This window comes from Sturnira hondurensis, unplaced genomic scaffold, assembly GCF_014824575.4.
Source record: "Sturnira hondurensis isolate 20B ecotype Veracruz unplaced genomic scaffold, ASM1482457v3 Scaffold0002597, whole genome shotgun sequence".
Classification (NCBI taxonomy): Eukaryota; Metazoa; Chordata; class Mammalia; order Chiroptera; family Phyllostomidae; genus Sturnira; species Sturnira hondurensis.
The window spans coordinates 7035244-7062269 of NW_028075228.1; the positions used below are offsets into that span (position 1 = coordinate 7035244).

General features: G+C 42.7%; 1 protein-coding gene across 2 annotated transcripts in view; it reads right to left on the minus strand.

The window, feature by feature from the left end:
• HSD17B2 (hydroxysteroid 17-beta dehydrogenase 2) overlaps nt 1–24895 on the minus strand; it is a 54364-nt gene extending 29469 nt beyond the window's left edge. The window contains exon 1 of one of the 2 annotated variants that reach the window (XM_037040318.1): nt 24491–24895. In XM_037040318.1, coding sequence (XP_036896213.1) covers nt 24491–24758 — 268 coding nt within the window. In that variant the 5' untranslated portion in view covers nt 24759–24895. The remainder of the gene's footprint in view (nt 1–24490) is intronic. The other variant, XM_037040317.1, reaches the window with a different exon arrangement.
• Nucleotides 24896–27026: the final 2131 nt, after the last annotated feature.

Genomic DNA, 27026 nt, shown 5'->3' on the forward strand with positions numbered 1-27026 from the left:
TATTGTGTTATCTAGCTCACTGTTCCCTTCCCTGGGCCTCAAAACAGTCCTGGGCAGTTGCTGAGTTAGTTAATACNAAACAGAAAAGTGTTAAGAACTGTGGGCCACAGTTTCTTCATAGGGAACTCAAGTTCCGTCCTTTAGTGGGCACTCCCAGGAAAAGACACAGGCAGAAAAGAAAAGAAACTAGGTCACCTCCTACAGGTCAAGTACTGTATTGTGTTATCTAGCTCACTGTTCCCTTCCCTGGGCCTCAAAACAGTCCTGGGCAGTTGCTGAGTTAGTTAATACTTGTTGAATCATAAAATGATCAGCTGATTAAATAGAAGCATCACAGTCCAGGTACCTTTATCTTCCTGTCACCTTGCACTTGACCAATTTTCTGGACACCAGGCTGCCTGCCCTGCCCTGCCCTGCCCTGCCCTGCCCTGCTATCCATCTGGTCCATGGTGCCCGATTCTGTATCTCAAGGGTATTTTAAAGCCTGCTTTTACTTTTTTTGTGCTCCACAGCCTGACCGTAGAACAAAATCCAAGTTCTTAAGTCTGGCATCGGAGCCTGAGTGCAGCTTCTAGTCTCCATCTCGTGGTGTGTCTCTCACTGTCCTCCCACTTGTGTCCTGACCCCACGCAATACCACACCTGGAATTCCCTTTGCACTTCCTTACTCACACTTTTGATTCCCTCGGACTTCCTGTCTAGAATGCTCACTCATGTTCCTTTTACCATTCCTTACCATTCTAATAGCTTAGAAACTGTTTTCTACAAGAGATCAGAGAACTCTATGATAGACTATGTGCCCATCTTCCATCTATAAGAATTACTTATATTTTGTTTCTTTTATTTCTTCCCCACATACGTTTTTCCTTGCATTTTAAAGCAAATCCAACACTTAATCCCATGTTATCCATAAATCTGTAAACATGTGAGCACACACTACTAAGAGACAAGAAATTTTTGACCCTAACTACAAATGTTATTACAAATCCGATAAGATGCACAATTCTTCTTTAATGTCATCTAATACCCAGGTGGCATTCGAATCCCCCAGCTCATTTCAAAAACATCTTCTTTTTTTTTTAATGTAATTTTTATTTAATTCTTGTTCAAGTACAGGTTTCTGTCTTATATTCCCAACCCTTTCCGCCTCCCACCCTTAGTTATTGTCCATGTGTCCTTTATACTTGTTCATGTGAGTCCATTCCCTTTTCCCCTATGATTCTCTCCCCTCTCCCCTCTGGACCCTGACAGCCTGTTCCATATTTGAGTGTCATTGGTTGTATTTTGCTTGCTTGTTTGGTTTGTTTAGATTCCTGTTAACGGTGAGATCATATGATATTTGTCTTTCACCGCCTGGCTTATTTCACTCAGCATAATGCTTTCCAGTTCCATCCATGATGTTGCAAAGGGTAGTAGTTCCTTCTTCCTTTCTGCAGCATAGAATTCCATTGTGTAAATGTACCATAGTTTTTTAATCCAGTCATTGACCGATGGGCATCTAGGTAGCTTCCAACTCTTGGCTATCATGAATTGTGCTGCTATGAACATTGGGGTGCATAGGTTCTTTTGGATTGGTGTTTCAGGATTCTTAGGATATACTCCTAAGAGTGGAATTGCTGGGTCAAAAGGCACGTCCATTTTTAGTTTTCTTAGAAAATTCCATACTGTTTTCCATAGTGGTTGTACCAGTCTGCAATCCCACCAACAGTGAACTAGGGTCCCCTTTTCCCCACAACCTCTCCAGCACTTGTTGTTTGTTTCTTTGTTTATGATAGCCAATCTGACTGGTGTTAAGTGGTATCTCATTGTGGTTTGAATTTGCATCTCTCTGATAGCTAGTGATATCGAGCATCTTTTCATGTGTCTCTGGATCCTCTGTATGTCCTCCTTGGAGAAATGTCTGTTCAAGTCCTCTGCCCATTTTTTAATTGGGTTGCTTGTCTTCTTTGAGTGGAGTCGAGTGAGTTCTTTGTATATTTTGGAGATTAAACCTTTGTCTGAGGTATCATTGGCAAATATGTTTTCCCAAACAGTTGCTTCTCTTTGTATCTTGATACTGTTTTCCTTAGCCATGCAGAAGCTTTTAATTTTGATGAGATCCCATTTGTTTATTCTTTCCTTTATATCCCTTGCTCTAGGGGACGTATCAGTAAAAATATTGCTGCGTGGAATATCTGAGATTTTCTTGCCAATGCTCTCCTCTAGGGCTTTAATGGTTTCACGGCTTATATTTAAGTCTTTTATCCACCTTGAATTTATTTTGGTGTATGGTGTAAGTTGGTGCTCAAGTTTCATTTTTTTGCATGTAGCTGTCCAGTTCTCCCAACACCATTTGTTGAAAAGGCTGTCTTTACTCCATTTTATGTTATTGCCCCCTTTGTCGAATATTAATTGACTGTAGAGAGTTGGGTTTATTTCTGGGCTCTCTGTTCTATTCCATTGGTCTATGTGCCTGTTTTTGTGCCAGTACCAGGCTGTTTTGATTACAGTGGCCTTGTAATACAGTTTGATATCAGGTATTGTGATCCCTCCTACTTTGTTCTTCTTTCTCAAAATTGCAGCAGCTATTCGGGGTCTTTTCTGGTTCCATATAAATTTTTGAAGTGTTTGTTCTATGTCTGTGAAATACGCCATTGGTACTTTAATAGGTATTGCATTGAATCTGTAAATTGCTTTGGGTAGTATGGACATTTTGATGATGTTAATTCTTCCAATCCATGAACACGGTATATGTTTCCATTTATTTGTGTCTTCCTTGATTTCTTTCTTCAGTGTTGTGTAGTTTTCTGCATACAGGTCTTTTACCTCCTTGGTTAGGTTTATTCCCAGATATTTTATTTTTGTTTTTGCTATATCAAATGGGATTCAAAAACATCTTCTTACAGCAGGTGTGACTCAGGGTATAAGCAAGGCTTACACATCACATTTGGTTTTCACATTTATTAAGACTCCTTTATTATATAAAGTTTTACTGTCCCCCTTTTAATGCCACATATTTGTTGAAGACAATGAGGCATTTGTCCCTCTGATTTTCCCACATCCTAAATTTGGCAAATTGCTTCCTTGGGCTGTCAACATGCTCCTCTGTGCTCTGTATTTCCAATTAAGTTGGGTGTAGAGGCTTAGCTGGGTTTATGTTTTGGTTTTGGTTTTGGTTTTGGTTTTGGTTTTGGTTTTGGTTTTGGTTTTGGTTTTGGTTTTGGTTTTGGTTTCAAGACTGCCTGGTTGGCAGTGCTGGGTGCTGCCCTCCGTGGCACTGCATGAGGAGATGCGAGGCTGAGTCACGTCCCAGGCTGATGTCGATGGACCAGCTCTTCGATACAAAGGTCCCCAAGGAACGTTTTACATGAGATTTGACATTACTGACATTAACGACATGAATGACTATTGCCTCCACTCAATTTCATTCAGGATTCAAAAATAATTTTTCTACTTTGAGAATTTCTTCTGCAATTATTGGCTAAAATTGTAAAGACTGACAACCATTTTAAACTGCATTCATTAACCTTATTAGTAATATTGTTATGATTGTAAACGTTGCTCTTTTGAACTGTCATATATATATCATAAGACTAAAGATATATATATATATATATATATATATATATATATATATATACACTCCTGAAGAATAAAGCAAATAATATCACTAGGTACCAAGATCTTCAACATTAGAGAAAAGAGGCACAAGTCTGAAATTGAAGAAGTAAAAATCCAGTCATCTTAAATTTAATTGAAAGTGTCGATATGAATTCATGACTTATTTTCCTCTTTCTAAACATCATGCTCCCCCAGTTCTGTCCCCTGAAAAGGCCTAGGATCAATGATAATGCCCCAATGTGATGGCGTGAGGTGCCAGGGCCTTCTGGAGGTGATCAGGCCACGAGGGTAAAGCCTCATGAATGGGCTGAGTGCCCTGTAGGAAGCAGCCATAAAGGCCTGGTCTCTTTCTACCCTGAGATACAGCCTGGAAGAGGCCTCTCCTCAGAACTGGACTGTGCTGGCACCGGAACTGTGAATAGTACATTTCTGTTATTTAGAAGCTGCCCAGCTTAAGGTATTTTGTTATAGCAGCCTGAGCCAGCTCAGACAACTTTTAAGGTGTCAGCGGTTTAATAATCAGCTCCCAAGACTCCTGAATATTTAACAACTGACCCTCTAGTGCCTATACTACACAACTCCAGCACACCTATGGAGACATGCAGCAGTGTGGGAAACATGCAGTTAATTATCAGGAACCCAAAAGCAGACCTCAGGGAAGGATATTAACTTGGTGCCTAGAATGTGCCAAGTGGCTCATATCACAGATATCAGTACTAAATTCCTTCCTACCTCAGGACCTTTGCACATGCAATAATTAATCTTTTCTTAGCTTTACTAGCTCATTCTCCTTCTCCAAGCCTGAGCTTAAATATCACCACCTCAAAGAGACCTTCCTGACAATTGTGTTTAAAGCAGGTGTCCCCTCTTTCCCATGGTGGACAACCCTGTGAGGTACAACCCAGACTCACTTTGAGGAAGGATTTGTCCCAGGTGCTAGGAGTGCTGTCAACAGACACCCTTCAGAGGGCAGCTCCTTCAGGGATCGTCTCAGCTTCAGAGAGCCACCTCCCCAAATGTGTCCACATCCAGTAACTGATCAATGCAGAGGCACGAAAGCCTGGGCTTTTTAGACCAACTTGGGAGAAACCAGAAGGGTCATTCCAAACCTAGTGCTTGCCACAGGGTGGACCATCCTGCTGCTTCTTCCCCCTCCATAGGTGCATATCCTGGAACACTCCTTAACAAGCCCCTTACAAGCCCAATTCTGCCTCAGAATCTGTTTCCCACTGGATCCAATCTGCCACATCCCATCCCAAATCTCCTATCTCATTATTCTTGGTGGTTTCTTCTATCCCAAAGTACTATATTTGTTGATCAACCTGCTTTTTACTTATTCCTCTAGTAGAATATAAAGTGATGATTTATGCACAGAGGCTGTGTTTGTTCTTATATTCCCCATGCTATCACAGTGCTTGACTTGTAATAGGTATTCAGTAAGTGTTTTAAAGAAATTAAATTCTCAAACTATAGGCAATGGTGCACTGATGAGCCGCAAATAGATAAAATTCAGATCCTTTTTTAATGGCCACATGTATTCATTAATTTTTTTCATGCACCTCACTTATTAAGGGTTTCTCAAATGTTATATTCACAAATGAAACGAGAATACACAATGATTCTGATTTATTCAGCAGTCCCTTGTCATCTGGTTCCCATCGAATTTGCATTGCCCTTAGGGCACATGGCAACCGACACAGCTGGTGTGGGAATGGGTGGAATAGGTGGGTCCTAACAGTTCTTGCCCCACGTAAAGGAACTAGGCTCCACAAGCTTGAGAACGTTATGTTTACTGTATGTGTTACCTCATTTCATGCCAGAGGTCTCAAGGTAAAGTGGGTCTTTTTTTAAAAAAAGACATTAATTTTTAGAGTATTTTTAGATTTTCAGAAAATTTTGGAAGTACGTCCACATGCAGTTCCCCATTATTAAGGTCTTACAATGATGTCACATGTACAGTGTATGCCACATTTCTTACATGAATGAACCAATATTGGCACAGCATTATTACCAAATTCCGTACTTTATTCAGACTTCCTTGCTTGTTACTTAAAGTGCTTTTCTGTTCCAGGATCCCCTCTATGATACCACATCACCTCTAATCAGCATGTCTCCTCAGGCTTCCCTTAGCTATGACAGTTTCTCAGAATTTTCCTTGTTTTTGACATCTTTGGCGATTTTAAAGAGCCCTGCTCAGGTACACTGTGGAATGCCCCTCGGTTGGGATTTGTGTGACGTCTCTTATGATTAGACTGGTGTCCTGTGTTTGGGAGAGGAGACCGCAGAGAAGAGGTAGTACTTCCACCACATCGCATTAAGGGTACGCACTGGCAACACGATTTATGACGGTCGATGTTGCCCTTGATCATCTGGACGAAGCGGTGCCGTCAGTTTTCTCCACTATAAAGTTCTTTTTCATCCCTCCGCCCCCTTCCATGCTGTCCTCTTTGGGAGGAAATCGCTATGCACAGCTCACACTTGAGGAGCGAGGAGGTATCTCCTCCTCCTTTAGAACGGAGTGTCTGCATGAATTATTGGGAATTCTCCTGTATGGGAGCTTTGCCTCTTCTCCATTATTTATTAAGTTATTTGATCATTTACTTATATCATTATGGACTCATGAATATTAATTTTTTACTTTGGGTTGTAATCCAACACTACTTTGTTTTATCGCTCCAATTATTTCAGCTTTGGCCATTTGGAGCTGGCTCACATAAAAGTAGTGCATCTTTTTATTTCCATTTTATAAATGAGGAAGACAAGCTTCAGAGAATATAAAGTTTTGACCATCACTCAGTGAAGAAGAGGAAAGGTGGATTAGAATCATAAGATTCTTTTTTAAATATATTTTATTGTAGTTTTTCCATTGCTGTTTATACACCCCCAGAATTATAAGATTCTAAAGCACACATGGGTTTTTTTCCTATTCACCATATTGCATCTGAATGTGGTCAATCTTTGTAAAGCAATAACTAATGTATATTTCACCTGTTGGTTATTTAAGGCAATAATGGTTTTGAGACTATCAGTCTGCAATGTACATTATAGAAAACTTCATTATTTTTTAATTTACTATAGAATACACCTGAATGAATTTCCACAGAGTAAATCCACTCATCAGCTCAGAAACAAGAAACATCAGCTCAGCAGAAATCCCCCTTGCGCCTCGTTCCTGTCATCCCCACCCCACAGGTTACCACTGTCCTGTCTTCTAACAGTATAGATCAATCGTGCCTGATTTTTACTTTAAATAAAATCTTACCCTAGTGCCTTTTGAGGCTGGATTCTTTTGATCACTCTTCTATGCATTCATGTGTTTTGGTTAGTGGAATTTTTTAAGGTTCCGACCATATATTTTACAAGAAGTCTTACAAGCAAAGTAACACTTGTAAAAACATGTTAAGCAACTACATAAAACAGAGCACACTACTACATAAAAAAGTATATTTACTTAGGATTAATGTAAGACAAAGATGGAAAAACCACCCAGAGATGTAGTTAAACTTCCTCATTATGCTAAGGTGGCTTAGTTCTTCCTCCCTAACATTATCTATAGTTTTATCTACAAAGGGCTGCCTTAATAATGTCTCTGTGGGTCTTTTTCACAGGAAAGCTGATTCCTGACTGACAGGATGTCATTTTTGCTGACACACAGCCGAAAAATTTATTAGACTGCCTCTAACATGTAACGGTGCAGGTCACTACCTGTCAAATTTGACTAAACTACTGCCCAGAAATCCAAGAGAGCTCTGATCTACAGAAGCTCTCTATTTTCTGTTTCATTAACTATCACTGCCTTGTGACTGTGAATCTGACCTAGTTCCTTTCAACAGGAATGGCAAACCCTTGACCTACAGTGACCTAAGAAGAGAGTTCACCGCAGGCCTCCTCACAGTGTCCTCACACTGTGAGGCAGAGAGAGGGAGAGAGACAACTCTCTAGTGTCTCTTCACAAAAGGACGTTGATCTCATCATGAGGGCCCCCCCGCCCCATGACTTCATCATCTAAACCTAATCGTCTTGCAGAGGCCCGTCTCCAAATACATCACATTGGGGGTTAGGGCTTCAACCTGGGAACCTGGAGGGAACACAATTTAACCCACAGCACCATCCTCACAGAGTTTACAGTCAGTGAGGCATACAGAGAGTACGTGCATGACGTAAAAGGAAAATTATTTAGTTCTGCCAAGGAACTAAAATGAGTGCTCTGAGGAATAATTGAGGTGGAAGGGAAGGATCTGCCTTCAGGAGTCAAATCATGGAATAACATACGAATGAATCACCAAAAATGTAGTGCAATGAAAAAAAGCCCTATTAATAACTTTTATACTAATGACAAGTTGAAAGGATAATATTTTAGACACACTATATTAAATAGATTATTCAAATCAATTTTACTTTTTTTTTCTTTTAAAAATAGGACTACTAGAAACATTTGAATTATGTATGTGGCTCACATTATACATTGGACAGCACTGCTGTTTACAAGCCTCACCCACTACAGACAGGAAAGAGGAAGGAGAAAGGGTGACGTCCCAAGGACATGAAGGGTGGGGAAGGGGAAGAAAGCAACATGCCTGGAGTTGGGAAGTCCAGTTGGCAAAAATGACTAAATGACATTTTAAGAATGGGGCAGTCTGCTAATGGTTACACATTTCTTTTTAGAGTGATCAGAATTTGGAATTGAACAGTGGTAAGGGTTGCATAACCTTGTGAATATACTAGAAACCTCTGAATTGTGTACTTTAAAGGGTGAATTTCATGGTATGAGAAGTATAGTGCAATGAAAATTAATATACAAAAATGAATAGGGCAGTCTAAAATCTGCAGTTTCTGCTGAAATAGAAGGCCCCTGACTATTTTCTGGAAAGCGTACTGCTTTCAGCTGACCTGAATGCATAGTTTGTAGGAGTGAGAAGGTGGTTGAGGGTGAGTAATTAACAAAAAGGATTTCTTACATGTTTCCACTGAAAGCAGGTAGACAATAAGGATTCACCTTCACTAGAAATTAGAGCCAAGGTTACCTGGAGAAAGATGAGCTTGGGAATTCGCAAACTTGTTGTGGAGGGTGGGGATGGACCTCTCACAGGGCATACCGTGGGGACTCAAGCAGATATTTTGACCTAATGGGGTAGGGTGACTCTCCCTGATATCTGAATCATTTTGATTATCAGAAACAACTGATTAATTAAGTCAAAATGGGGACTTTCATGTACGGTTACCTGGTCTCAGTTAGGACCAGCCTTGCATAATACAAAGGGGATAGATACCCTGCCCATCAGACATTCTCCACGCCCAGCCTTGTGTCGGCTCTCTAGTAGCAGCAGCACACACGGTCCTTTCCTCTGTGCAGTCTCAGAGTTGACTTAGAACACCTTTAGAAACCAGCCCCAAACAAACTGCCTCACTCACTAGTTCACTCAGCTTCTCTCCACCCCATACTGGGCTGGGTGCTGAGTGTAGAACACTCTTTGTTAGAGCTATTCAGGAGTCATGAAGCTCCCCTGTTTGTAGTGAAGGCAGAAAAAGGGAGCATTCTTGCCCCCAGTTGATTCCCTAGGGCTAAGGGACATTTGAGCAATATCATCATCAAATGTATTTGCCAAGCCCAGAGAGGAAGGAGGAAACAAGGGTGAGAGGGCCCTAGCCTCACTTCCCTGTTTCCTGCCAGAAGCCAGAAGCCCCACCCAAATGTGGGCCCACCAAAGTGGGGCTGGGGGTCAGGGAGAAAACAGCCTCCCCAGTCCCAGCACCCACCAAGGAGGGACCTGGGATTGGTCACTTTTCCCCAGGGAACACGTGCTCAAAAAGTGACACTTACACGAGTAGTGTTTCTACTGGCTGGTGATGCTGCCGCCACCAGACATTTGGCAATGTCTGGACATTTGGGGGTTATCACACTGAGGGGGGAGAGGTGCTATCAGCTAAACACCCTACAGTACACAGAACAGCCCCGACAACAAACAATTTTCTGGCCTGAAATGTTAATGGTGCCAAGACTGAGAAACCCTGATTTAGACTGAGATGTGAAGGTGAAGGAGAAACCAGGCCCGTGAGAGCACTCCAATCCCCTCCAACCATTCCAAGTAAAAGGAACAGTATGTGTTAGGGCCATAATGCCAGGAAAAGGTGTGAGATGAGAGGGATTAGATCTTGCAGGCCCTCTAGTCTTGGGCAAAACTTCTGATTTTTATTCTCTGCAGAGGAAAGCCTTTGAAGGGTTTCAAACCAGAAAGGAGCACCCTGGCTACCCTACAGAGAATGGGCTGGAGTGTCAAGAGTGAGATGCCAGAGGCTGGGAGCAGCCCAGGAAGAAATAGGGGCGTGTTTGACTAGAGCAGGGGTGGTGAAGAAGGAGGGCAGTGGGTGTATCAAGATGTATTCTGAAAGTAGCAGTCACTGATGGCAGGGGAGAAGTGGCAACAGGGATCTAGGCAGCTCTCAGGATTCTGGTCTTCACAGGGTGCTAGGTAGGGTGACTCACCAAGATGGGGAAGACAGAAGCAGGGCTAGGTAGGAAGGGGTCCCAGATCAAGAGCTTAGGTTCAGACATGTAAAGTCTGAAACAGCCAGTGGAATTGGGCATATAGGTATGGGAGAGAGGAATTACTTAAGCAAGGCACTGAGCTGTGGTTCATTCTCCATATGGGACTAACACTAGCTTCATGCAGGAAGGGGATTCTCTGAAGAAACACCAACACATAAGTCATATACCCTAGATTGGGTAAACCCGAGCTCTGGGAGTGGCTACCTAAGCATCAATGTGCTTCAGAAGGCTCTCAGGTGATTTTAATGCACAGTGATGGTTGACATCCACCAGACTCAAGATGCTACCCCAAGGTAGAGACCTTTGTGTTCCTGGCAACCCACAGTGGGCTGAGAAGCCTCACCGTTGTGCATTACCAAAGGGACTCTCTAGTTCCTGTCTACTTAACATTCTTTCTCTGGCTTTTTCAGTGGTTGGCTGAATTTTACCTGTCAAAACAATGAAGTGCTCATAGTCTTGGGTGTTCTTGTGTTACCTGCAGTTCCAGACCTTTTGTTCTGAAACTCTCTTGTTTACTGCAATATCAGTCTCCTGGTGAAGCCCTAGGGCCACTCTGCCTCTTTCCCTTTGAGGATAGAATATCTGCAATCTTCTTTGTGAACTTTTTTCCAAAGAACTCCCAGTACCCTCTGTCACTGTGTACTCAAAGCAGAAGAAAAATGCATTCAAACCTCTCTATTCTTTAAGATCCAGTTCAATTCCCATTTCCTTTTTTTATTATTGGGCGCTCATCATAGTGACTTACTCTGTAAGCGGTACTTGGGGAGACCACGATTAGTGAGAATGATATGGTCCCTGAGCAAGGGAGCTCAAACTCTAGGACAGGGTGACATCCACTACAGTACTGACATTTGAGATGAGGTAATTCTTTGTATAGGCGGCTGTCCTGTACATTACAGGATGTTTAGCCGCATCCCTGGCTTCTCTGCATCAAATGCCAGTAACACATTTCTGTGCCCCCAATTATGACAACCAAAAAATATTTTCAGACATTGCTAAAATGTCCCCTGGGAAGCAAAATTGCTCCCGGTCAACAACCACTGCTATGGGAGGAAGAAGACATTAAACAAATACTTATAAAGGATGACAAAGGTGATGAAAGGGGCATAAAAAGAGAAACCTAATTTAACTTGGCAGGCACTAAGAAATAAGAGCTCATAATGGAGATGACCTGCTCTAGCCCAGAAAATAGCTGGTATTATTTCCATCATCACACTCTCTCTGATTCCTGCAGTGTCTTTTGTCTTCTCCAATTTCTTGCAGCAGCATTCACCAATTGTATACTATGCAGCCAGGCACAGCGCTAAGCATTTGGCTCACTTTATTTCATTTTATTCTCATAACTGGCACCCCAAACCATTGAAGATTTGCCAAATAAGTACATTGCCTTATAACCAACAGCTTTGCATAATAGGCTATAAAATAACTAGACTGAAAGCTGAGATACCCATAGCTTCTACTTCTCTTTATCCCTTGGACGATAGCCCCTCACTTTATCAATTACCACAATACTTGTAGCACTGCCAGCATATTCTGATTTAATTTCACCTTAGTAGTTACAGTCTGGTTTGTATTGCTCATACCAAGAAGGCATGCAATGTTAACTCTGGGTCAATGTCTCAAAGGAATGTCAAGAAACTAAAAATGGTCCAGGAGACGCTGAGAAAAAGTTATGAAAGTTTCGGAAACTAGGCCATGGGAGGGATAAGAATATTTAGTTTGAAGCAGATTTGGTTGTAATATAATGCAGCCTTCACATTTTTTCAAGAGCTATCATGCAAAAGAGTGCTTTCTTTGGAGTATGTGACTTCCAGGACAGAATTAATGCATTGATGATTATCCAGGGAAACATAGTTTGGCTAATAGATGGAAGATATTTACAATTATTAACACCATACAAAAGTGGAATGATTTCTTTGAAGGGGTAGTGAGCTTTCCATCATTGGGGTTATTCAAAAAACCAGGCTGGATGAAAAGGATAATCCTGAAAAGGGTATTCAGGCATTGGGAGGCAGTTGGTTGAAATAAAGTTCAATATGACTATGTAAGCCCTAAAGTGGCAGAATGAGATGGTCTTGCCCCCTCACTATTCCCGCAATATCACAGCTGACCTACAACATGTGGAGTTGGCCAGGGGAGACCCCTTGCATGTTCTCTGCCTAGGGAACAGAATGCAGTGAAACCCCAACCCCTACATCATTGCCCCTAAGCAAAGTGCCCCTAAGATGACTTGAACACACGCTTCCTCTGGCTTGTTCTAGAAGCTTCTCTGAAACCTTCAGTAGAAAAAAGTGTCCACGTTGGGCAGGAGAATTCTGAGGAAGTAACTCCCTCTGTATTCCAAGGCCTGTTACAATCATGCTCAGTTTCCTTCTCTTTCCAGAGGTGGGTGGGGGTCGTGGGGTGGGGGGCACTCTTTTAGCAACCTCCTCTTTTGGCTTCTGGCCACAACGTCACTCATCTCTTGTAGCTGTGAATGAAAGTTACCATCTACAGATGACCCTTTATGTGTGTTCCCACATTCCATCCTGGCAACAATCCCAGTGAAATCAATATTATGATTATCTCCCTGCTACAGAGAAGGAAACTGAGGTTCAGACAGGTTAATTAACTTGCTCTAGGTCAAAAAGCTAGTAAATGGCTAGGCAGACAGCCCGATCAGTCATTGTCTTAACTGCGTATTCTTAACCCCTCACCCTCCTCCCACCCTGGAGGACAGTAGACAGACTTGCACTTAGATGCACATATGTTTCCAGAGAGGAACATAGTTTTGGTTTTGTTTCTAGTCCCCTTGCTGATGTCCAGGCTCGTTCTGACTCTGAAGGCCACGAGACCTCGGTAGACGTGAATCTTTAGACAATAGAGTTCAATGAAACCCAGACCCCTTTCCAGTGTTTCAGTTGATCTAGCAGAGCTGTTGACCCAGGAAAAAGGAATTTGGGTTCTATTCAACCAAAGACTGCATTGGGCACTTGTCTCAAATCAAAACGTGTTTGGGCCAGTCCTAGACCTCGAGTCCTCTGTACACCAAGGACATTGAATACAATGTTCCCCACGGCTTCTGTTCTTGAGTTTTAGAATTGTTTTTCAGTGGACATATATCCTTTCAATACCCTGTATATGGCACTAAGTCCATGGGAGTTAGCAGTTCTGAGCAGAGAGGAAGGATCTTGTGAAGTGAGCCAGCGGGCAAGGTGGGGTCAGGGAGTGCCAGAGGGCTGCATGCAGTGAGTCCTGAGTTAAAGAGCAGGTGCTGCTGTGCACTGACAGTGGGTGGGATGGACACCCCAGGGGTCCCTGGGTCATCCAAGTCAGACATGTTCCCCTACTCCACTCCATGTCTGCACTAGACCTCCTCGTGCTCGCTGCTTAGCTTGCCCCCAACTTGTCTTCTTTGGCACCTGGATTAACTCTCATTCTCAGTCATCTGTTTGTCTCCATTTGGTTCAGTACAACTACCTGTTAACCAGACGTCCATGGCCTTGCCTCAAAACCACTGCCTGGGCCATGTCCCAGCACCTGCACATATATTGATACCCCATCATCTACTCTAATCCCCAACTCTGAGGGCCCAACATTGAACCCTGAACTTGGGAAGGGAAGGAATGGGATGAAAGATCAGCATCCAGAAAAGGTTCATCTTTAGGAGCATAAATAAGGGATTTCAAAATCCATGGGGTTCAGATACTGATATAAACATGTGAGCATGGAAGCTTTGGCCATGAGGGTGTAGACAGAATAATTTTTTATCACTTTTTGAGATTAGAAATTGTTCGTACCATGGACCTTTCTAAAAACCTCAGGTTTTACCTCCTCAGCAGGTCTTGTTCTGTCTTAAAGGTAGTAATATTCTTTTAGTACAGTGCCTGGATAGCATGCAACTTTTGAATAGCTAAGAGGTATCCAGAACTTTCCTGGGAACTTGGAGAGTATAAAGAAAGTATATAATATGACCTCTATTGTCAAGGACCTTTGCACACAAGAAATTTGGGCTTTATATGGATGAGAAACTGTGGTAGAATTTTATACACAGGGGAGAGTGGATTGGTTAGCTTTATATTTTGGAAAAGCATTGATCTGGCTACAGAGTGAGGATGACAAAATCAAGGGCAGGGATAACAACCAAGACACTATCACAATAGTCCAAATGAAAAACAAGGAAGCTTTGATCAAAGGGAATAGCTCCAGGAATGAAAAGGAGAAGAGAGATTCAAGAGGTAGGGAAAGGTCATTGGGTTATGAATAAGTGATTGGCTGGATGGGGCAATGAAAGAGAAGAAAGAGTCAAGAAGAACTCTCAGGTTTGTGATATGGGTTAACTGAAAGGAGGGTTCAAAAATGACCATGGCAGCTGTGACTTGGGCAGATGGGATGGGTGGTGTTAGTGCCATCAAATTCTGGGCTGGTGGCGGGATTTAGGGGAAAGTGTGAGAGTCTGGGCCATGTGGACCCTATAACATCAGGAAGCAGTGGATATGTGGTCCAGAGTGCAGGAAACAAGTCTGGGCAAGGCGCTGGAGATGGACCATCACCAGAATATGGGAGGCAGGAGTTGCCATACATGGCAACAAAGATACTACACGAGAGTGTGAGAAGTGTGAACACATCCTAAAGGAGACACAGGGAACCGGAGGGGGTATAGAGAATGCTGGCACTTAGGAGGGTAGACAGTGAAAGATGAATCTACAAATAAGTCATCAATAAGGAATAGAAATAACCTGTAGAAAGCAGCTGATGTAAAGAAGTGGAAGGAGGGATGGGAAAGAGGAATAGACAGAATGGGGGGAAAGGTGAGAACTAGAGAAGTTAAGAAAAGAAAAAGAAGAAACGATAATAAGTTTGTCCCAGAAATGCCAAATTTAATGTTTCAGCCTAAAATCCTGAAAACATGAGTTAGAAAGTCAAAAGAATGTCAGGGTACAAAAGCATAGATTTGCTTGTCCTCACATGGATATCACAGGAGTCAGTAGGACTTCAATAGTAGAGAATGTGGCGAGATGAAGAGGGACAAGGACAGAGTCACAGGAGTCACATCAGGGGAGGGGGAGGAGGAACCTGGAGAATCAAGGGACAGAGAAGTGAGAGAAAAACATGGAAGTGCAATCTTTTAGAAAGCAAAGGAAGCCATGTCAAGAAGGCAAATGCGGTCAGCAGTGCTGGTGTGGAAGTCAAACTCTGGTGACTAGGAGGGCGCCAGCGACCCTTCGGAGAGCAGCCTCAGCAGCCTGCTGGAGGCCAGAGGATGCTCTGTGGGTGCCACATCCTGGGTAAGCAGAAGCACACTTCAAACCAGGTCATCACAAAGCCTGGTCCAGAGCAAGCCAACAGTTAAGTCATGGCAGAACAATGGGGCCTGGCCAGTTCAGCCATGTCACTTGGCCCTTTCTCCACAGTTGATCCCAGAAAAAAAAAAAAAACAGAGATAAGTACATGAGGAAGTGGGCAGATTGGGACAATCCCATTTTGTTCAGCCAATGAGCACAAAAAGGGGAAGACACGTCACCTGCTTGGTTCATTTACTTAGGGTTTATGCATTCATTAACACTGAATTGGGTCTCATGTGCTCTGACACTGCAAATAGGCATGTGGCCATAAAAAAGACATGGTCCCTGTTTGAAGAACAGCTTACCATATATAGGGCAGTGGGGCTGAGAGTGCTTTCATTCTATGAGGATTTCCCCCAACCAAAAAACCTGAAACCCACAGACACAGACAGCAGTACGGTAGCTACCCAAGGGAAGGGAGGTGAGGGCACAGTAAAGATGATTGGCCTTTGGGTGGTGGGCACATAGTGCAATGTACACATGATGTATTATAGAAATGTACACTTGTAACCTACATAATCTTATTAACCACTATCACCCTAATAAATTTAATTTTTAAAGAAAAAAAATACTCCATCTAGAATGCCTGATAAAATCACCATTCAAATTTTACAGAATTACCCAAGTTAAAAATACCTTTCTATGAGTCTCTGTAGAGGGCTAAGGTAAAGCTTAAACTGAATTACAAAAGAGGTTACATAGTCATATTTTAAAATTCGGATTGATTGGATTTTAGGCTCATTTAAATCAACTGTATTGATTCTTTATTATACACTTCCAGGACCGCTTCCCTTGCAATACTAATCATCACTTTGTTGCTTGTGTTTCTCCCATCTTTTCCTCCAAACTAACCAAGGTCTGATTCTCTATTTCCACCTGCCCATGACTTTCCACCTGCACTGCCCACTCACCGCCCTCAAAATGAAACCTGAAGTCTAAGGCACCAGACAGCATATCTTAAGACATCATCACCTTTTCTGAACATCCCTGTCCGTGTCCACGGTACCTTCATTTTATCTCCTCTCACCTGCATCTCTGCACCCAATCGATTGCCAAGTTCTGTATCAGCAGTCAGGGTGGGACAAAAGTAGGTTTACAGTTGTTTGTATGGAAACTAATACAATAATCAACAATTGATACAGGAGTAAACTGTTTTACATACTCACAACTGTAAGCCTCCTTTTGCCCCACTCTGTACATGTTCAACATGTACTTGTCCTTTGAATGGACACATTATCTATCCTGGATGCCTCTATAGCCGACTGGTAACCATGGCTGTAACACAAATAACAACAGTGTTAAGAGCATGCCTTTGGGTGGCAGAGGGTCTGATCTGGGTTTAGTCCCATTTATGCTACTTAGTAGCTCAGTGACTTTGGACACATAGTTTCTCCATTCACAAGATGCCATTTATTAGCATTGTGAGAATCAAATGTAAAATGTATGCAAATCTTTGAGCACAGAGATATTATTTTTCTTAGTCCTGTAGTCCATTGTCAATGTTCAGCTAGTTTAATAACCTAGCGTTACATCCAAAGGACACCAAATACCAAGCTGATGCCAACAGTATGCAATTTTAGAGCCTTAATTGGACTATTTAATAAATCCCAGCAGGGGTCACCACCCATCTAGGACTCTTTGTTTGCAACATAAAATAAGGGCCTTTGCTTAAAACAAATCCCTTTTCCCCTCCCTGATCCATCCTCCATTGCACCCAGTTTTGAAAATTCCAATTAAAAACTATCCAACATAAAAAATTTTAATGAGCGTGAGCTGTGTGTGTCAGAGCTGCTTGACCAATTAGCCTGAAAGACCTTATTTCTCCCCTAGAAAGCTACTTTTTAATTCATAAAATGGCTCCTTTTTAATTAACTTTTTCCCAGTGCCCTTTCGTGGGAGCTGTGCCCACTCTTGAGCTCCACCACACTTTGGGAATACTCCTGGAGGTGCCCTCTGTACCCCATTGCTCGGCTATAGCCACTCTGGCCAAATCTCTCCCATCGGACCGCAACGCCCTCCAGGTGTATGTCCTGCTCATGGTAGATACTGAGTCAGAAGTTAACAATGGAGGTGGGAGAGGAAGGCTAGAGGGGCCAGGTGAAAGGGCAGAGGACAGCAAGTCAAAGTTACCTTTGCTTCTCCTACCAAGTCCAAAGGATAGGCTAAGAAGGACAATGCACAATTTCAGAGGGAGAAGAAGGAGCCCCAGTAAACAAGATCAAGGAAATCTAGGAACTTTGATTCCATCACTTGCCGAACAACATAACAATTGCATGGTGCTTAATGTCCTCCCCCTTGCTTCTGGACAATACATGGCACGTACTAAGGACTCAGAAAATAGCTGTTGAATAAATAAATGAACGTTTCTTCTTTTCATTTCTTTGTCAGCCTTTTGTTTGTTTGTTTGTTTCCTTTTGGCTTCCCTAACCCCATTTCTCTACCTTTCCCCTCACCGCCCCAATACAGAAAATTATGCCCCCTCCCCTTCTTTCCTTCCTTTCTCCAGCCCTCCTTCCCTGTCTCTCATCACTAATTCCATCTATAAAAATGTGTGTGTGTTAATATTTCTAGTTTCCAGAAGAGAAAACAAAAGTTCAAAAGCCCAAAACCGGGTACCAAAGATCACACAGCTAGGAGCAAGAGCTATGTAGCAGATAATATCAGACTGCTCAGATCTCCAAGCCACAGTGTGCTTCCCACCCAGCAGCCAGTCCCTGAGGCTTTGCCAGGTGGCTGCCCCAGGATGCTGGAGTTCACGTTGCCAGTGGACAAGGAGTCTGAAGTGCCTCGAGTGTAAGCCTCCCCTCATCACCACCACCCAGGGGAGTGGGGGGTAAGAGGTCTTAACTAATGATTGACAGGTGTGAGGGCATAAAAACTACAGCTCCCAGGACCACAATGGGGGCAGCTGTCCTGTGTGACCCCCACTGTCTCCATATCTGCCCCAATGATTAAGCCAACTGACCCTCAGCAGATGCCCCTTGATGCTGCACCCATGTGGCCTCCACCCCTTCCCACCCATCTTCCCTACTCCAGGACCAATGTTCCTTAGAAACCCCCCTAATAAATCCTGTTCACACTATAGGGGTTCAGAACAGGCTTCCCCAAAATGCCTCTTCACTCCGGCATGTGAATTACTGTATTTTGCCGTGTATAAGTCACTCCCATGTATAAGGCATACCCACGTTTTTGGCCCAAATTTTCAAGAAAAAAGTCTTTAATTTTAATTTTTAATTCAGAATAAACCAACTATTATATTTAGAAACCAAACCAATTATTATATCCCAGAGTATTATTTTGCACACTGATATTGTTATTGCTTTCTAAAGTTATACTTTTGATGCATAAGCATAAACAAAAGAATTAAAACCATTTATATAGATAGGCAATTCTATATACATACAGAGTTCTACCCAGGTACAATGCACATCCTTATTTTTCCCTTAAAAACTTGAGCAAAAAAAGTGCACATTATACATGGCAAAATACAGTACTGGTACTTTGAGCTGCAGGTAATTAAGATTCTGTAGGCACACAGAAACTTTACCTCTCCCTTAAAAATTTGAATTAGAGGTCTTGCCCATAAAAGTTGTCACCAAAAAATAACATTTTATGATCTATTAATAGGACAGGGAAAACTACTAATTACTGAATATCTACTCTTCTTATTGTCCCTCGAAGCCTCCAAGGCACGCTACCTCATACTGAGCTCAAAATGGCAATATACACTTATTTGAACTTTCTGTCCCTAAATCTCCTATGTACGTGTACATACATAATTAAATTTGGTTATTTTCTCATGAAAATCTGTCTCATTTAGATTTGATTACGGCCAAGACAAAACAAAATGAAGAGGAAAGTTTCCTCTCCCCTGACAAATCCTCGTCTCAGGCGCTGCCCTGAAGCACCCAGCCTAAGACAAAGTAAATGCGGAATTCAAGCCCGGCCCTTTCGGGCCTCCCAATTTTTTTCCACTGTGTGATGCCTGAGATGCTGCTGCAGTCCAGTGAGACTGCTTCATCATTAATTTTACAATCATTTTAAAAATTAAATGGCCCTTGTAGTTTCAGGTACCTTAGAGACAAATATGTGTTCAAACTCTCTATGCTTGCTTATTTCTTCTTTGTACTATAATTTATGTTTCTGAGAGAAAAGATCTTTGAATATCTTAGAAAAATGAAATAAGTTGACTCCAAGAAACAAAGTTATTTTTTTTAACTTGTCCTCATAATTGTCCTATACCTGGGTCCATAATTAAATGGATTTTATCCTTTTAATGTGATCCCTTTTAAAAATAATAAGCCAGTCAGAAGAAGACAAGTACCATACGATTTCACTTATATATGGAATCTAGTGAACAAAACAAACTAACAAACAAAATAGAAACAGACTCACAGATAGAGAACAGATTGACAGCTATCAGAGGAGAGAAGGTTTGGGGCACTGGGTGAAAAGGTGAAGGCATTAAGAAAAAAAACAACCTCATAGACACAGACAACAGCATGGTGACTACCAGAGGGACAAGGGGTGAGGGAGGTCGAAGAGGGACAAGAGGGAATAAACAGTGACGGAGGGACTTGACGTGGGGTGGGGAACACAACGCCGTACACAGGTGATGTGTAATGGAGTTGTACCCCTGAAACCTACATAATTTCATTAACCAACATCACCCCCAATGACTTCAATGTAATTTTTAAGTAGAAAAAATATATTTTATTATGTAGATAATATAAGTACAGTAGAGAAATTTTAGGAAAAACATCTAGAGAAAAAAAGCATCCAAGTATCCTAATCCAACAATTTACAAACTATTTCCTTCCAGGCTTTGTTTTTGTTTTGTTTTGTTTTTAAATTCATGGGGCAGGGTTGCAGTCCTGCTCAAACACCTGGCTCTCCGGCAAGTTTTCCTTCCGCCTAGCTTTCCGTGGTGTAACACAGTCCTGTGGTCGTCATTTTTACTGGTTACCCATTTTTACTGGCTACTGTTCTACCGTAGGGTATACTATAACTTGTCACCATTTTTTTTAAATATATTGTATTGATTATACCATTACAGTTGTTCTATTCCCCCCCTTCAATCCCTTCCACCCGCACCCTCCCTCCCCCACCATTCTCCCCCACTTAGTTTATAACCACGTGTCTCAAGTTCTTTGGATTCTATATTTCCCCCACTATTCTCGCCCTCCCCCCTATCTATTTTCTACCTACCATCTATGCTATTTTCTGTGCCTTCTCCCCCCTTCTCCCCCTCCCACCCCCCTGTTTCTAACCCTCCATGTGATCTTCATTTCTATGGTTCCACTCCTGATCTAGCTGTTCTCTTGGTTTGCTTTTGTTTTAGGTGTGGTTGTTAATAGCTGTGTGTTTGCTTTCCTTTCACTGTTCATATTTTTCATCTTCTTTTTCTTATATAAGTCCCTTTAGCATTTCATATAATAAGGGCTTGGTGATGATAAACTCCTTGAACTTGACCTTATCTGAGAAGCACTTTATCTGTCCTTCCATTCTAAATGAAAGTTTTGCTGGATAAAGCAATCTTGGCTGTAGGTCTTTGGATTTCATGACTTGGAATACTTCTTTCCAGCCCCTTCTTGCCTGTAAGGTCTCTTTTGAGAAATCCGCTGACAGTCTGATGGGTACTCCTTTGTAGGTGACTGTCCCCTTATCCCTTGCTGCTTCTAGGATTCTCTCCTTCATTTTAGTCTTGGCTAATGTAATTATGATGTGCCTTGGTGTGTTCCTTCTTGGGTCCAACTTCTTTGGGACTCTCTGAGCTTCCTGGATTTCCTGGAAGTCTATTTCCTTTGCCAGACTGGGGAAGTTCTCCTTTATTATTTGTTCAAATAAGTTTTCCACTCGTGGCTGTTTCTTTCCCCCTTCTGGTACCCCTATAATCCGGATGTTGGAACGTTTAAAGATGTCCTGGAGGTTCCTAAGCCTCTCCTCATTTTTTTGAATTCTCATTTCTTCATTCCTTTATGGTGGGATGTTTTGTTCTTCCTTCTGGTCCATTCCATTGATTTGAGTCCCCGTTTCCTTTCCATCACTATTGGTTTTCTGTGCATCTCCCTTCATTTCAATTAGTTTAGCCTTCATATAGTCCTCTAATTTGTGACTATAATCTACCAGTTCTGTGAGCATCCTGATAAATAGTGTCCTGAATTGTGCTTCTGAGAGGCTGGCAATTTCTTGGTTGCTGAGAGTTATTGGCTCTTGGACTTTGAGTTCTTCTTGTGCCATCTTTTGGGTTGTTCGTGCCTGTTCCATAGCAGGATCAGAGCCCTAAAATGTTCAGTAGAACAGGGCAACTAAGTCGCTGGGTTGTGACGCTATATGTGGGGGCGGGGTCAAAGAGGGACTATGGCGTCCTGTCCGCCGCCTGCTGCCACTGCCCTCACCGGTGCCTCAGTTGCTGCCGTCACCTGGCCCACGCGTTTCGTCCCACTGCACGCGAGTGTGCCACCACCATCAGCCCTCGTCCCCTGGGGCCTGCGTGGTCTGTCTCACTGTGCGCGAATATGCGCCCGCGGTCTGCCCCGCACCCCAACTGGTTCTCGTCTGCCTGCGCACCTGGGTCGGGGGCCCTGTCCTGCCAGACCCTGCTGGCTCCGCCCCTCTTACCGTCCCCGTTGAACGGTTAGATGTAGTCGGACTTCCATATAATTCAATTTTCTGTCCTTTGGTTGTGTCTTTGTTTCTCCAAACCTTTGTTTTATTCAAACTTGGTTGTGGGAGAAGGCACAGTGTTTCCACCTATGCCTCCATCTTGGCGGAAGTCTGTCACCATTTTTATTGTTTTTGATATTTCGCTATTTCAAGTAAGAGTCTGTTGCATAGTTATGCAAATATGCCATCTTGTTTGGCATCTATCCTTTTTACAAATTTCAGATTATTTCTTTAAAAGAGATTTCCAAATCTTAAATTATCAACTAAAAGAATCATATTTAAGTACATTACCACTTTTTGCTAGTCACCTCACTCACTAAAACGTTCACTAATTTATAACATAAGCCATTCTGAGACAAAGGTTATTCCAAGTTATGGTGGCTTGTTTTTAAGTAAGTTCTGATCTAAATGAATTCATTTTTAATTTTTCCATTTAGAACAAAGGTCTTGAAATGTTCTTTAGAGTTATATTGAATCTATGGCATTCTTTTGAACAAAGAATGTGGTTCCTTTATTCATTCGAAGCTTTCTAATTGGTAAACATTTCACTGAGGGATTAGCCATTGGGCTTGAGTCTCCTAAATGATTCTGTCATTTTCCATACCACTGAACACAAGCCAGGACATTGCAATGGCTGACACGAGCTGACTTGGGTGCGCATTTTGTGACCATTTCTGCTTAGCTACATCTGCAAAACAGAGGGTGAAGAACATTGACAAGATAATCAAGCAAGACAGAATTCCTGTTTTTTTCCATTACCTGAAGTTTGCCTGAGTGTATCCTAAGGTTTAATATTCTTATTTATCAGCCTTGGAAGTGCTGCCCCTGAAACTGATTGCCCAGGAATGTTTGGACCTTGGGAGATCATGTCCTGTTAATGTCAATCACAGCCTTGCTGGTCACTTTTGTAACATGCTGACATGTTCCCTCTCCTTTCACACAAGTGGAAAAGTACAAAAAATAAATCCAACCTAGAATTATTTCCAAAGACCATGGGTACTTGTTACTACACAGAGAACAGAAGGATTGACTGTTACTATAGCTTTCCACCCAGCCCACCCAGAGAATTCTAGCGAAAGAGTAGAAACCCCAGCCAGTCCCCTGGTATCGCCTGCACAATTCCAGACACTCATGTGGATACACACCCCATTGATCAACTGAGCCTTCTACCTTTGAATTGTATGAGGGGGTTGTTTTGTTTTTGAAGAAGCTTGTTTCCCACAACACTTCAAAACTCAAACAAGAGCCAACTTGCATTTTATTTTAAGAGAAAATTTCATCATTAGATTAAAGTTAAAGGCAAAATAGACAAGTCACCTCCGAATCTATTTCTCTATGGATTGGGAAAACCTCTGTTCACTTCCATCCACACCTTGTATTTGCCCTCACCCCCAGCAGGTTGCAGTGGTGGGCTGTGGGATGATGACATCCCAGCAAATGATTCTACAATGGCCATTCCTCCTTGGCATCGTTTTCTGAGTTAGTATAATGCTAGGTAATCCCATTTAAAGCCCTGTCCAAGCTCAAACTTCACAACCAAGCAAACCAGTTTTACAAACCACGGGGATTTAATTTGGCCTCACACTTGCAGTGGAAAAAGAAACACAAAAGAAGAGGGAAAAAGGCCGGCAGCTCAGCTAATAAGCAACTGCCTTCTGAACACACTGCCAGCATGATCCAATTAAAAAATATCAGCCATCTAATGACAGATATGAAGACAAAGGTTCAGGTGAGGCCAGCAGCCAGGCAAACTGCAAAGTTTCCAGCCCTAGTGAGTCCCTTCAATTCCGAGATGGGCAAAAGTTGGTTGACAGTTGTTTGTATGGAAAAAGACATGCAAATTATTACAATAGCTTTATAAACTCAGAAGAATGTCATAATGCAACTGTAAGCTTTTTTAACAGTGGACTAAAATAGTTTTGCCCACCCCTGTATTTAAAAACACAGCTAGGCGCTCAGGGAACCTGGCTTTGTAAGCCTCCTTGCACTTATAGGAAATAAGAGCCAAAGCCTAGAAAACAGCCAAACCTAATTTTAGAACAAAATCCCATTTAAGCTTAACAAAACCTAGGGGACTTTCCTGGAAACACGAAATACCACAGGTTTGCCTATTAATGATTGTCCTGGAAAATTAATAAATCATGGCTTAGATGCACTTCACCTTCCCCTCCCCCCCAAGTACACCTCCTGAAGAAAGCAAACCAAAACAGTGTGGTGAAAACTCCTTGGGGGTGTGCTTTCATTTACTCTACAACCAAGCATTTTATTTTTAAACCAAATCCGAAAAAGTCCCACTGAGGCAAAGCAAGAGCCAGATCCTGCCCTGAGTGAGAATCGCAGTGTCGTCAACTTACCTGTGATTAGCACAGCCTTTTGATCCACAGGTAACAACTCTTGGCCAGATAAGTAAACGTACAACAGGAAACACAATAGGGAGAAGAGGACCAAGCCCCAGAAGAGAGACAGGCTGAGCAGGCAAGCCCCTCCCCAGAGGCCTGCCAGGCAGACCACCTTTCTCTGCACCTGCCCTGGGCTCTTCTTGAGTTGGCAAAGAACAAGTCCCCCCAGTGCTGCCGTGACAGCCAGGCAAAGCCACACGGTCTCGGAGTGGAGAGTACTCATTCTCAGAGACTGCTGCACCTTTTTTGCACTCAGGACAAGTGGGCAAAGGCTGGCTAGAAGCAGCCTGAGTTATATGAACTGAGAGCCAAGAAGGGAGGGGGGAAAACAGCCCTGACACACTTTGAATGAGCTTGGATTAATCATACCCACACAGGCACTTAGTTCCTAGTGCAGTTTGATATAAATACCAGAGCACTTCCTATGTGGCTGCTCTCCCCACACCCATTGCGTGCGTGACAAACACATGTTCTCACCACGACAAGTAAGCATTCATTCTTTAACGACCTCTGGAGAGAAAACTAGTTGGATAATTATTGACAGAATTTGATCTGAGGGGCGAGTTACAAAACCTCTAGCTCCTAGGAAAATATGCTTCTTTAGGACTCTGTGTTGCCTCTGTTTGTTAAATCCTGTTTCAGATTGGTGTGGGTGTACATGTGTGTGTGTGAGTGAGAGAGAGAGAGAGAAACCAGGCAACCAGTGAAGTTCAGAAGGTGGACCCTGGAGGGGGAAGGCATCACTGATCTTGTCCATGTTCACAGGATTCCTGCCACCTCCCACCTGAGTCAAGCTGAAGGGTGGGTGAAGAGAGAATAAAACTAGAAGAGATTCATGGAAGATGAAAAGTGCTTTGGTCTTGCCAGAGGGGAGATATGCCTGGGGGAGATAATAACAACAATAATACAACTAACAATGCCCCACACATACCTACCTTCTGGTACTTATTTGTGCCAGGGGTCATATTTAGCTACTTAGCCATTCATTCTCTGTTGAGACCCTATTCTCTGCCAAGCTCTGTTCCAGGCACTGGCACTCAATAGTCAATATGCTCAGTCTCTTTGAATGTAATATCCTTGTCATGGCAGATTCTATCATCATAGTGATTTCACAGGTGAGACACTGAGGCACAGAGAAGTAGAGAGACTTGCCCAAGATCACACCATACTGGAGCCAAGCAGGCTTGTTTCAGAAGCATATGCTCTCCCCGCTCTGCAGTACTGCCTTTTCTAGGCAAAAAATAAAAGACAATCAATACATAATATACCGGGGCTTCCTTACCTTGGGCTCATTTGTACCTTAGGAAACATTTCAAGGTGGGTATTGTTATGCCCACTTTACAGAGAGGAAAAAGGGGACTGGGAGAAGGTAAGTAGTGGATCTGGGCCCACACTCATGACTCACTGGGTTGGAAGCCAGCACTCAAAGCCGTGACACCTACTGACCACCAGAAGCAATGCTGACCGTCCGAGAGGGCACCAAACCACCTGGGCTATGGCAAGCCTATTCAGACACATTCTGTGTGCCAAGCACCAGAATGTCAATAAAGGCTAGGCATTGGCATATATGGAGAGACAAAAGTTCTCACTTGGAGGCCAGATCACCTGTTTTCAAACCCAATCTTAGCTCTGCTAAGATAGGGTATGTGGCAGAATACCTGCAATCAATAAAAGCCACAGAAGCTGTCAAGAAGATAGTAAAACCACACCCTACCCCCCCAAAGCCCCCATCCCCACTGAATTTATGGCTTAAAACTGTCAGAAACCCACTCAATCTAATGTGGCGACTAATTTCACCTAATGGTAACTCCTGGCCTCATTCTATGCTCACAGCAATGCAAGAGCATACTAAATGATACACCCCCAGCTGCCCTGATCAGAATAGTAAAAGCCCAGCCCTGGCTAAGTGACTCATTGGGTAGCTCAGTTGATTGGAACATGGTTCTGTGCACCAAAACTTTGCAGGTTTGATCCCCAGTCAGTTCACATACATGGCTGAAGGTTTGATCTGCATTCTGGGCAGTGCCTACCAGAGACAACTGACCAATGTATTGACTGCTTTTTCTCTTTTTCGCTCTTCCTTCCTCTCTCTTTAAAATCCACAAACATATTCTCAGGTGGGGATTAAAAAAAGAAAGAAACAGAAAGACCACATAGGCACACAAAATGGCTGACGAAGCTTCTCTGAGAAATCTTCCCTTTCCCTGAGAAGGTCCTAAATATTCTTCCCCTTCATTGAGTACCCTACCCCACCCCCGACCATTAAATGAACCTCCATAAAGAAAGCAAATTCCACTAAAGAGGGGCAGCTCTGTCTGTGGAGTAACCTATTCTCTGTCTCACTGCTTCACTTTAAACTCACTTTCACTCTAAACTCTAGCTGGCTTGAATTTTAATTATTTCCTCTGCAAAGCCAAGAACCCACAGTGGGTCATGGACTCTCAGGTCCCCAACCCTGAAACACCTACATCACTGCCACTTACTAACTAGG